The following is a 12,011-nucleotide window of genomic DNA, read 5'->3' on the forward strand; positions in this document are numbered from 1 at the left end:
ATGGACCTGCCAGGCCACCACTCGCACTCCAGCACTTCACCTGAAGAGGCTATTCTCTGAATGAGAGAGGGAGTTAAAAAGACATTTTCCACCAGTGCATCTGATAATGAACAGATAAAAATCGATGGTCTCCTATGCTGCTGTGTCCATTAGCAGTGCTATTAACAGACCCCTGTACAGACAGCATCAGGTTCCTTAGAGGCCATCCTAGCAACCTGATGCTTGATTAGGACTTCCGGGGCCAAAAGGGCTTATCACCATGGTTACCTCTCCCATAATGACATTAGCCATTTTAAATCCACGTCCCTTTCTCCCTGAGATAAAGGTTGTGAGGGGTTGGGTTGGGTCGATTTGGACCAGAAGAAATTAGTGTGCAGATTTATAAAAATCTGATCACAGGTTAGTGAGAGAGTCCTGTTTTCCTCCTCAATTTATTCAAGGCTAGATGACATAATGCACAGCATCTAGTAGATAGCAACATTCTCCTCAATGTATTCCTGCTGTGGATTATTGTGTCCATAAACCTTTTCTCAATCGGAACACATTATCAAACTTAGAGTTAATCAGGAGACAAAAGTTAGCTAGTCCAGTCTCTAGCTACTGTCACTCAAGACTACTGCCCTCATCTATTCAGCTGGCTTACTGACTGACCTTAGTTGACCTTTTAGTGAAAGTGTTAAAACAGGAAGCCAGTGTTTGAGCCCCCCCCCACACACACACCCACACAGGAGATAACAGACAGGAGATAACAAACAGTGAGTCTGGTCTGGTTGTCTGAGTTAAGCCAATAGTCCTCCAGGAGATAAGGTTGATAGGTGGGATTGTTTGTCTAGAGCTGCTTTCTATCCCCACCAGTAAACTAGCCACGGCTGCTGTGTCCAACCTCAACTGGCTCCCGCTGAGGAAGTCTCCAATATGTTGTAACACATGGGACTCCAGGAATTATGCTTGTGGATGGCCTCTCTAGTGCTATGGGGTCCTTTAGTGTTTCTAATAAAGATTTAGAAGCTACAATATTCATTTTGCCAAGTGGACTTTAAAAAACTTCAGACAATTCACTAGTATTTTTTCCCTCTTTCTCTCGTCTTCTGTCGTGACTTGGGCCTTGTCTTTTGGCAGTATACCACCCTAGTGAAGCACCAACAGATATCCTCTGTACCAGCTATACTGTATGTTGCCCCAGCCCCATCAAAGCCAACCCACAGTCCCTAATCCACTGCAGCTCAGCTCAGCAGTCAGTGCAGTCTGTTGTTCAGGATCCAAGTCAACGCTTTCTTCCAACCCCCTGCTGTTTTGGTCAAATGTAACCCATTCCAGATTAACCCATTCTTCTGTTTTGGTTCTCTCTCTCTCTCTCTCTACCTGCTGTCGAGTACATCTCCATGGCAACTGTAACCAATGACACTCTCTGTTGCCTAGTAAGCTGGCCAGAGGCAGAAGCAGATTTGTGTGAAGATCTGCTGATGTATGGGAGATTGTGTTTACTCATGCCTTGACAGAACTGCACATTTGCTGCTTAGGTCACTTTAACCTCTATATGCTTTTTAGCATATTATTTCCTTTTGGGAGGATGAGGGTGTGAATATTCCTGCCTCTGGAAGACTGTGTTTGTGCATGAATGTACATGTATGTATGTGTGTGTGTGTGTGTGAGAGAGAGAATGAGTTCTTTAAGCTGTGGTCTTCTGTAGCTCAGTTGGTAGAGCATGGCCCTTGAAAAGCCAGGATAGTGGGTTAAATTCCCAGGACCACCCAAAAGTCTCTTTTGGGAGGGCCGTGACTGGTAGATCGGTGACAATAACAAATCAGACATTGAATGTCTCTTTAAGGATGTTCAGGTTAATAATTGTGCTGTGGATGATGTATTAAACCACCCAGACACATTGAAGATACAGTCATCCTTCTTAACTGATCTGCAGGACAGGAAGGAAACTGCTCAGGGATGTCGTCATGAGGCCATTGGTGATTTGAAAACAATTCAATGGCTATGATGGGAGAAAACTGAGGATGGATCAACAACGTTGTAGTGACTCCACAATAATTACCTAAATTACAGAGCAAAAAGTAGAATACAAATATACAGAATAAAAATATTCCAAAACATACATCATGTATGCAACAAGGTACTAAAGTAATACTGAAAAAAAAAAAAACACAGCAAAGGAATACACTTTTTGGCCTAAAAGCAAAGCCTTATGTTTGGGGCAAATCCAACTACACATCACTGAGTAAATGCCTCCTTATTTTCAAGCATAGTGGTGGCTGCATCATGGTATGGGTATACTTGACATTAGGCAAAGACTGGGGAGTTTTTCAGGATAAAAAGTGATGGAGCTAAGCACATGCAAAATCCTAATGGAAAACCTGCTTCACCTTTACACCAGACACTGGGAGAGGAATTCACCTTTCAGCAGGAAAACAATAACCTACAACACAAGGCCAAATGTACATTGGAGCTGCTTACCAAGAAGATAGTGAATGTTCCTGAGTGGCCAAGTTACAGGTTTGACTTAAATCTGCTTGAAAATCTATGGCAATAATTGAACATATCTGTCTAGCAATGATCCTCAAAATCTGACTTTTTAAAAGAATAATGGGCATAATGGACTTACCCAGAAAGACTCACAGCTGTAATCGCTGCCAAAGGTGATTATAACATGTATTGACTCAGTGGGGGTGAATACTTATTTAATCAAGGTACAGTATATTAGTGTTTTATTTTTCATTCATCTTGAAAAATATATACTTTTTCTTCCACCTTGACATTAGAGTATTTTGTGTAGATCATTGAAAAGAAATGTCATTTGAAACCCTCTCTGATACACAATAAAACGTGAAGAAATCCAAGGGGGGTGAATACTTATGATACCCACTGTATTTTTATATACACTGCTCAAAAAAATAAAGGGAACACTTAAACAACACAATGTAACTCCAAGTCAATCACACTTCTGTGAAATCAAACTGTCCACTTAGGAAGCAACACTGATTGACAATAAATTTCACATGCTGTTGTGCAAATGGAATAGACAACAGGTGGAAATTATAGACAATTAGCAAGACACCCCCAATAAAGGAGGGGTTCTGCAGGTGGTGACCACATACCACTTCTCAGTTCCTATGCTTCCTGGCTGATGTTTTGGTCACTTTTGAATGCTGGCGGTGCTTTCACTCTAGTGGTAGCATGAGACGGAGTCTACAACCCACACAAGTGGCTCAGGTAGTGCAGCTCATCCAGGATGGCACATCAATGCGAGCTGTGGCAAGGTTTGCTGTGTCTGTCAGCGTAGTGTCCAGAGCATGGAGGCGCTACCAGGAGACAGGCCAGTACATCAGGAGACGTGGAGGAGGTCGTAGGAGGGCAACAACCCAGCAGCAGGACCGCTACCTCCGCCTTTGTGCAAGGAGGAGCAGGAGGAGCACTGCTAGAGCCCTGCAAAATGACCTCCAGCAGGCCACAAATGTGCATGTGTCTGCTTAAACGGTCAGAAACAGACTCCATGAGAGTGGTACGAGGGCCCGACGTCCACAGGTGGGGGTTGTGCTTACAGCCCAACACTGTGCAGGACGTTTGGCATTTGCCAGAGAACACCAAGATTGGCAAATTCGCCACTGGTGCCCTGTGCTCTTCACAGATGAAAGCAGGTTCACACTGAGCACATGTCACAGACGTGACAGAGTCTGGAGACGCCGTGGAGAACGTTCTGCTGCCTGCAACATCCTCCAGCATGACCGGTTTGGCGGTGGGTCAGTCATGGTGTGGGGTGGCATTTCTTTGGGGGGCCGCACAGCCCTCCATGTGCTCGCCAGAGGTAGCCTGACTGCCATTAGGTACCGAGATGAGATCCTCAGACCCCTTGTGAGACCATATGCTGGTGCGGTTGGCCCTGGGTTCCTCCTAATGCAAGACAATGCTACCTCATGTGGCTGGAGTGTGTCAGCAGTTCCTGCAAGAGGAAGGCATTGATGCTATGGACTGGCCCGCCCGTTCCCCAGACCTGAATCCAATTGAGCACATCTGGGACATCATGTCTCGCTCCATCCACCAACGCCACGTTGCACCACAGACTGTCCAGGAGTTGGCGGATGCTTTAGTCCAGGTCTGGGAGGAGATCCCTCAGGAGACCATCCGCCACCTCATCAGGAGCATGCCCAGGCGTTGTAGGGAGGTCATACAGGCACGTGGAGGCCACACACACTACTGAGCCTCATTTTGAGTTGTTTTAAGGACATTAAATCAAAGTTGGATCACCCTGTAGTGTGGTTTTCCACTTTAATTTTGAGTGCGACTCCAAATCCAGACCTCCATGGGTTGATAAATTGGATTTCCATTGATTATTTTTGTGTGATTTTGTTGTCAGCACATTCAACTATGTAAACAAACAAGTATTTAATAAGATTATTTCTTTCATTCAGATCTAGGATGTGTTATTTTAGTGTTCCCTTTATTTTTTTGAGCAGTGTATATTATGACCTTGTGATGAGGGACATGGTGGTGCCAGAGGTTAGGACACTTCATCAGTCTCGACCAGGGAGGCTGTCTTTCTCTGACCCACTCCCAGAGGACAGCCTATTGTCCCTTTATGGCCACATGTCACCATGACTAACCCCTGGGACCGGGCAGTTGATATACGGGTCACACAATGGACACACAGACACACACACTCTCTCACACACCCTCACACACATTCTCTCTCACACACACCCTCACACATACAGATTGACATTGAAACACACACACACACATGCACAAATTGACACCCACAATAGATGTACTTTCTAGAAAAACAACAATAAAATGCCTGCCAATAAAAAACACTTATCCCGCTTTGTATGTCGGTCCAAACATACACCTACTGTAAGCGCACACAAACAACCACACACACAACTCTTCCTTTAAAACAATCCCTGTTGGATGCACCTTGGTGGCTGTTATGGGTGGAAGTGATTTCTCTGGGCCAAAAGGGATGTTTTATGACTTGGGAATAGAGGCCCAGATGGTCTGCGCTGTCTGCTTCTCTACCATAGATTAGTTTTAATTAGCCCAGAGTGTGTAATGGCCCAGGCTCTACCTGAGATGAATGGAGTCTGCCCCAGAGACTGATTGCAAGTATGACTGTGTGTGTGTGTGTGTGTGTGTGTGTGTGTGTGTGTGTGTGTGTGTGTGTGTGTGTGTGTGTGTGTGTGTGTGTGTGTGTGTGTGTGTGTGTGTGTGTGTGTGTGTGTGTGTGTGTGTGTGCGGGTGTGTGTGTGTGTGTCATGCTGGCAGGGCACAAGGCTTTGACTGCCCCCCTCAACCCCTCCACAGTGGTGGCAGGCATCTTCCTCCAGGACTTGCTGGGTGGTTGGTAATGTGATTATATGGCACAGAAAGGAAACATTCTTAAATGAAGTCCCCAGCGAGCCTGGCAGCTCCTGCTCTCTCTCCAAAACTAAACTCTCTGAAAAGGCCTATACAGAGCCTCTTTGCAGGTTGTATTCACTCAAACTACACTGAACAAAAATATAAACGAACATGTAAAGCGTTCATCCCATGTTTCATGAGCTGAAATAAAAGATCCCAGAAATGTTTCATATGCACAAAAAACATATTTCTCTCAAACTTTGTGCACATGACGGCCCTGTTTGTGAGCTTTTCTCCTTTGCCAAGATAATCCATCCACCTGACAGGTGTGGCATATCAAGAAGCTGATTAAACAACAAAATCATTACATAGGTGCACCTTGTGCTGTGGACAATGAAAGGCATCTCTAAAATGTGCAGTTTTGTCACACAACACAATATCACAGATGTCTCAAATTTTGAGGGAGCGTGCATTGGCATACTGACTGCAGGAATGTCCACCAGAGCTGTTGACAGAGAATTGAATATTAATTTCTCTAACATAAGCCGCCTCCAATGTCATTTTAGAGAAATTGGCAGTACATCCATCCAGCCTCACAACCAAAGTCCACTTGTATGGCGTCGTGTGGGCGAGTGGTTTGCAGACGTCAACGAGTGCGCCATGGTGGCGGTGGGGTTATGGTATGGGCAGGCATAATCTACGGACAACTAACACAACAGCATTTTATTGATGGCAATTTGAATGCATAGAGATACTGTGACAAGATCCTGAGGCCCATTGTCATGCCATTCATCTGCCGCCATCACCTCATGTTTCAGCATGATAGTGCATGGCCCCATGTCGCAAGAATTTGTACACAATTCCAGAGTATTTCAGCATTTGGGATGCTCTCGACTAGTACAGCTGCGTGTTCCAGTTCCCGACAATATCCAGCAACTTCGCACAGCCATTGAAGAGGAATTAAGATGGCGCCGACAGAGATGGCCGCCTCGCTTCGAGTCCTTAGTAAACTATGCAGTATAATGGTTTTTTACATTGTTAGCCCAGAAAATCGTAAGCGTTATTACATACAGCCGGGAAGAACTGTTGGATATAAGAGCGACGTCAACTTCTAACATTATGACCAGGAATACGACTTTCCCGAAGCGGATTCTTTGTTCGGACCACCACCCAGGACAGTGGATCTAATCCTAGAAGCCAACCCAAAACAACGTCGCCGCAGAAGAGGCAAACGGAGTGGCCTCCTGGTCAGGCTCCATAGGCGTGCACACCGCCCACCACTTCTGAGTTTACTACTCGCCAATGTCCAGTCTCTTGACAACAAGGTAGATGAAATTAGAGCAAGGGTTGCCTTCCAGAGAGACATCAGAGATTGTAACATTCTCTGTTTCACGGAAACATTACTCTCTCGGGATACGTTGTTGGAGTCGGTTCAGCCACCAGGCTTCTTCCTACGTCGCGCCGATAGAGATAAAAACCTCTCTGGGAAGAAGAAGGGCAGGGGTGTATGCTTCATGATTAACGACTCATGGTGTAATCCCAACAACATACAGGAACTCAAGTCCTTCTGCTCACGCGACCTAGAATTCTTTACAATCAAATGCCGGCTATATTATCTCCCAAGAGAATTCTTGTCAGTTATCGTCACGGCTGTGTATAAACCCCCTCAAGCAGACACCACGACGGCCCTGAAGGAACTTCACTGAACTCTATGTAAACTGGAAACCATATATCCTGAGGCTGTGTTTTTTGTAGCCGTGGATTTTAACAAAGCAAATTTGAGAACAAGTCTACCTAAATTCTATCAGCATATTGATTGCAGCGCTCGCGCAGGCAATACACTCAATCACTGCTACTCCAACTTCCGTGATGCATACAAGGCCCTCCCTTCGGCAAATCTGACCATGACTCCATCTTGCTCCTACCGTCTTATAGACAGAAACTCAAACAGGATGTACCTGTGACTAGAACCATTCAACGCTGGTCTGACCAATCGGAATCCACGCTTCAAGATTGTTTTGATCACGTGGACTGGGAAATGTTCTGAGCAGCCTCAGAGAATAACATCGATCTATACACTGATTCGTTGAGTGAGTTTATAAGGAAGTGCATTGGAGATGTTGTACCCACTGTGACTATTAAAACCTACCCTAACCAGAAACTGTGGATGGATGGTGGCATTCGCGCAAACTGAAAGTGCGAACCACCGCATTTAACCATGGAAAGAGGATTGGGAATTTGGCCAAATATAAACGGTGTAGTTATTCTCTCTGCAAGGCAATCAAACAAGCGAAATGTTGGTATAAGGACAAAGTGGAGTCGCAATTCAACGGCTCAGACACGAGACGTATGTGGCAGGGTCTACAGGAAATTACAGACAACAATAAGAAAACCAGACATGTTACGGACACCGACATCTAGCTTCCAGACAAACTAAACACCTTCTTTGCCCGCTTTGAGAATAATACAGTGCCACCGTCGCAGCCTGCTAACAAGGACTGCCCCCCCCCCCCTTCTCCGTGGCCGAGGTGAGTAAGACATTTAAAGATGTTAACCCTCGCAAGGCTGCTGGCCCAGACGGCATCCCTAGCCACATCCTCAGAGCATGCACAGACCAGCTGGCTGGTGTGTTTACGGACATATTCAATCACTCCCTATCCCAGTCTGCTGATGGCCACCATTGTTCCTGTACCCAAGAAGGCAAAGATAACTGAACTAAATGACTACCGCCCCGTAGCACTCACTTCTGTCATCATGAAGTGCTTTGAGAGAATAGTCAAGGATCATATCACCTCACACTTACCTGCCACCCTAGTCCCACTTCAGTTTGCATACCGCCCCAACAGGTCCACAGATGATGCAATCGCCATCACACTGCACACTACCCTATCCCATCTGGACAAGAGGAATACCTATGTAAGAATGTTGTTCATTGACTACAGCTCAGCATTCAACACCATAGTACCCTCCAAGCTCATCATTAAGCTGGAGGGCCTGGGTCTCAACCCCGCCCTGTGCAATTGGGTACTGGACTTTCTGACGGACCGCCCCCAGGTGGTGAAGGTAGGAAACATCTCCACTTCGCTGACCCTCAACACTGGGGCCCCACAAGGGTGCGTTCTCAGCCCCCTCCTGTACTCCCTGTTCACCCATGACTGCGTGGCCATGCACGCCTCCAACTCAATCATCAAGTTTGCAGACGACACAACAGTAGTGGGCCTGATTACCAACAACGACGAGACAGCCTACAGGGAGGAGGTGAGGGCACTCAGAGTGTGGTGTCAGGAAAACAACCTCTCACTCAACGTCAACAAACCAAAGCAGATGATCGTGGACTTCAGGAAACAGCAGAGGGAACAACCCCATATCCACATTGAAGGGACATTAGTGGAGATGGTGGAAAGTTTTAAGTTCCTTGGCACATCACAGACCAACTGAAATGGTCGACCCACACAGACAGTGTGGTGAAGAAGGCGCAATAGTGCCTCTTCAACCTCAGGAGGCTGAAGAAATTTGGTTTGTCACCTGAAACCCTGACAAACTTTTACAGATGCACAATCTAGAGCATCCTGTCGGGCTGTATCACCGCCTGGTACGGCAACTGCACCGCCCTCAACCGCAAGGCTCTCCAGAAAGTCTGCACACCGCATCACCGGGGGCAGACTACCTGCCCTCCAAGACCCCTACAGCACTCGATGTCACAGGAAGGCCAAAAAGATCATCAAAGACAATCACCCGAGCCACTGCCTGTTCACCCCGCTACCATCCAGAAGGCGAGGTCAGTACAGGTGATCAAAGCTGGGACCGAGAAACTGCCTACATTGAGACCCAATCACTGGCCACTTTAATAAATGGATCACTAGTCACTTTAAACAATGCCACTTTAATAATGTTAACATATCTCACATTACTCATCTCGTATGTGTATATAATGTACTTTATACCATCTATTGCACCATGCCTATGCCGCTCATCCATATATTTATACGTACATATTCTTATTCCTCCCTTTAGATTTGTGTGTATTAGGTAGTTGTTGGAGAATTGTTAGATTACTTGTTAGATATTACTGCACTGTCGGAACTAGAAGCACAAGCATTTTGCTACACTCGCATTAACATCTGCTAACGATGTGTATTTGACCAATACAATTTGATTTGATTTGGAGTGGGACAACATTCCACAGGCCACAATCAACAACCTGATCAACCCTATGCGAAGGAGATGTGTTGTGCTGCATGAGGCAAATAGTGGTGACACCAGTTACTGACTGGTTTTCTGTTCCATGCCTCTACCTTTCTTTTTAAGGTATCTGTGACCAACAGATGCAAATCTGTATTCCCAGTCATGTGAAATCCTTAGATGAGGGCCTAATTAATTTATTTTAATGGGCTGATTTTATTATATAAACTGTAACTTAGTAAAATATTTGTTGTTGCATGTTGTGTTTATATTTTTTTTCAATTTACATTAGTCTGATTTGGAATGAAGAATCCGCAAGTACCATTTGCAAGTCTACCTAGCTGTTTATATTCTTGATGCTTTTCAATTAAATGCTTTTGGTCTTTAAAACATGTGGTTGTGTTTTCTGTGTTTCTGACCTGTTTATCTCTGTCTCTTTAACCTCCCTGTCTCTCTGCCTTCTCTACCCCAGGAATGTGAGTTCGGACGGGGCCGAGGCAAGGCGCAGACTAAGGGAGTGTGAGGGGCTTGTGGATGCTCTGCTGCACGCCCTGCAGTCAGCTGTGGGCAAGAAAGACATGGACAACAAGGTGAGCCTCCAAACCGACCGATATTACTGTATCTGCATTGTCAATATGCCATATGTTCATTGGAGACATTTAATACCGTGGATGCAGATCTCTTAACTGCTGAGTTTTGCTGTTATCTATCTAATTTCTAGCAAATAACCAGTCCCTTTCATATCATATTGCTTGATCAATCTGTATAGGTTGAATTGACATTGTCCCTCCCTCTACCTCTATCCCCCCACCAGTCTGTGGAGAACTGTGTGTGTATCATGAGGAACCTGTCTTACCACGTTCACAAAGAGATCCCAGGGGCCGAGAAGTTCACAGACCCATCCGTTCTGCAGGCCCCGGGCTCTGCGGGCCCTCAGAGGAAGAAGAAGGATGACGCAGGCTGCTTTGGAGGGAAGAAGGCCAAAGGTAAGAGGACAAAACAGAGAGAGACTGGCGAGACATAGTCCCAGTCCCAAGAAATAGGCCCAGTCCCAAGAAATAGGCCCAGTCCCAAAACGTAGGCCCAGCTTCAAAACGTAGGCCCAGCCTCAAAATGTAGGCCCAGTCCAAAAACCAGTCTCTTCCATGGACCGCCAGTGATGGCTGATCTGTAGGAAGCACCTATTAACAACAATACAGAAAAAGTTCTAACTTTTCTCATTATCTGGCATTCAGTTAGAATGGAATCTAAACCTGTATGCAATTTGCAAAATGGGCCATGTCAGTTTGTATAGTTAACTGTATGTATCCAGGCCTATAACACAGTTTTTCAGCTCTTTAGAGCTCTATTTACCTAATTTATCCCAGAGCTGTTTCTCCCTAGACAGTTACAGTATTTAGTATAGGCTACCTCTGGTCCTAAACAGATACAGTATGTAATTCGTATATTTGCTACCTCTCAATCACTGGCTGACTAATGGCTGAACAACAAGCAGAGCTCCCTCTCCCACAACAAATTATGATGGAAATGAATCACTTAGCCAATGATGAGAGACCCAATTTCACTGACCTTTCACCCCTCAGGGTCCAGAGGGGGACGCCACTGATTTAGAGGCCAAGAAAGCACTGGAGCATGTGTCTAAAAGTGTGTGTGTTTACAGATGAATATCATAGATGGCAATCTCAAGCGAATTAGCCAGTCGGCTTCTATTGTACATAGCAGTTAATGAGGTGTGTTTAGCCTTCGCAGGCCCTGGAGGTGTACTTTGAAGGAGAGAGAGCCTACATTAAAAAAGCTAAACACGGCCCTATAAAACCAGCATGAGTGCTGGAAGGGGAGTCAGATCTTTCAGGAGAGCTGTTTAGACAACAGTCTTTCCCAGCAATTAGTTACATGATAAACGCTCTAAATTACCCCCCCGAATTCTGACACGTGCCATTAGAGCCCTTACCATGAACAGACGCTTCAGGCCAACTTATTTAGTGAATGCTAATGGTTGCTTTTTGCATTTCTCTTTTTATTCCTATATTCCTGTGCTGTTATGTGTGGCTGGCTTAGTGCCTTGTGTGGCAGTGACTGACCCTTTCGCTCCTCGTTTATGGCACTACAGTGTAATGATACACACACGCACATTGGTTTTACTATCCAAGTGGGGACCAAAAAATGTAGTCCCATCCAAAATCCTATTTTCCCTAAACTTAACCCCAAACCCTAACCCTTAAACTAAACCTAACCCTAACTCCTAATCCTAACCCTAATTGTAACCCTAACCATAACCCTAACCCCTAAGCCTAAAATACAATTTTTCCTTTTGGGGACCGGCGAAATGTCCCCAAATTTTCCTTGTTTTACTATTCTTCTGAGGACTTTTGGAAAACACTTTTTTCTCTATAATGAGCCGAGCACACTGACACCACAGCCTCTTTGAACACTGTCCCAAAAGAAGACCTGTGGAGTGCTAATGGGATTTACTCTCTGCTTGTCTC

At 45.4% G+C, this 12,011-nt stretch overlaps 1 protein-coding gene across 19 annotated transcripts in view; it reads left to right on the plus strand.

Annotated features, from left to right (window-relative positions):
• The window catches only part of LOC106580487 (armadillo repeat protein deleted in velo-cardio-facial syndrome homolog), a 373,356-nt gene that overhangs the window by 304,438 nt on the left and 56,907 nt on the right, over nt 1–12,011 (plus strand). For all 19 annotated transcript variants that reach the window (XM_045703240.1, XM_045703244.1, XM_045703245.1 and 16 more), the window contains 2 exons: nt 9,998–10,115; nt 10,340–10,511. In XM_045703240.1, coding sequence (XP_045559196.1) covers nt 9,998–10,115; nt 10,340–10,511 — 290 coding nt within the window. The remainder of the gene's footprint in view (nt 1–9,997; nt 10,116–10,339; nt 10,512–12,011) is intronic.

The sequence above is a fragment of the Salmo salar genome, chromosome ssa20 (assembly GCF_905237065.1).
Source record: "Salmo salar chromosome ssa20, Ssal_v3.1, whole genome shotgun sequence".
NCBI classification, from domain to species: domain Eukaryota; kingdom Metazoa; phylum Chordata; class Actinopteri; order Salmoniformes; family Salmonidae; genus Salmo; species Salmo salar.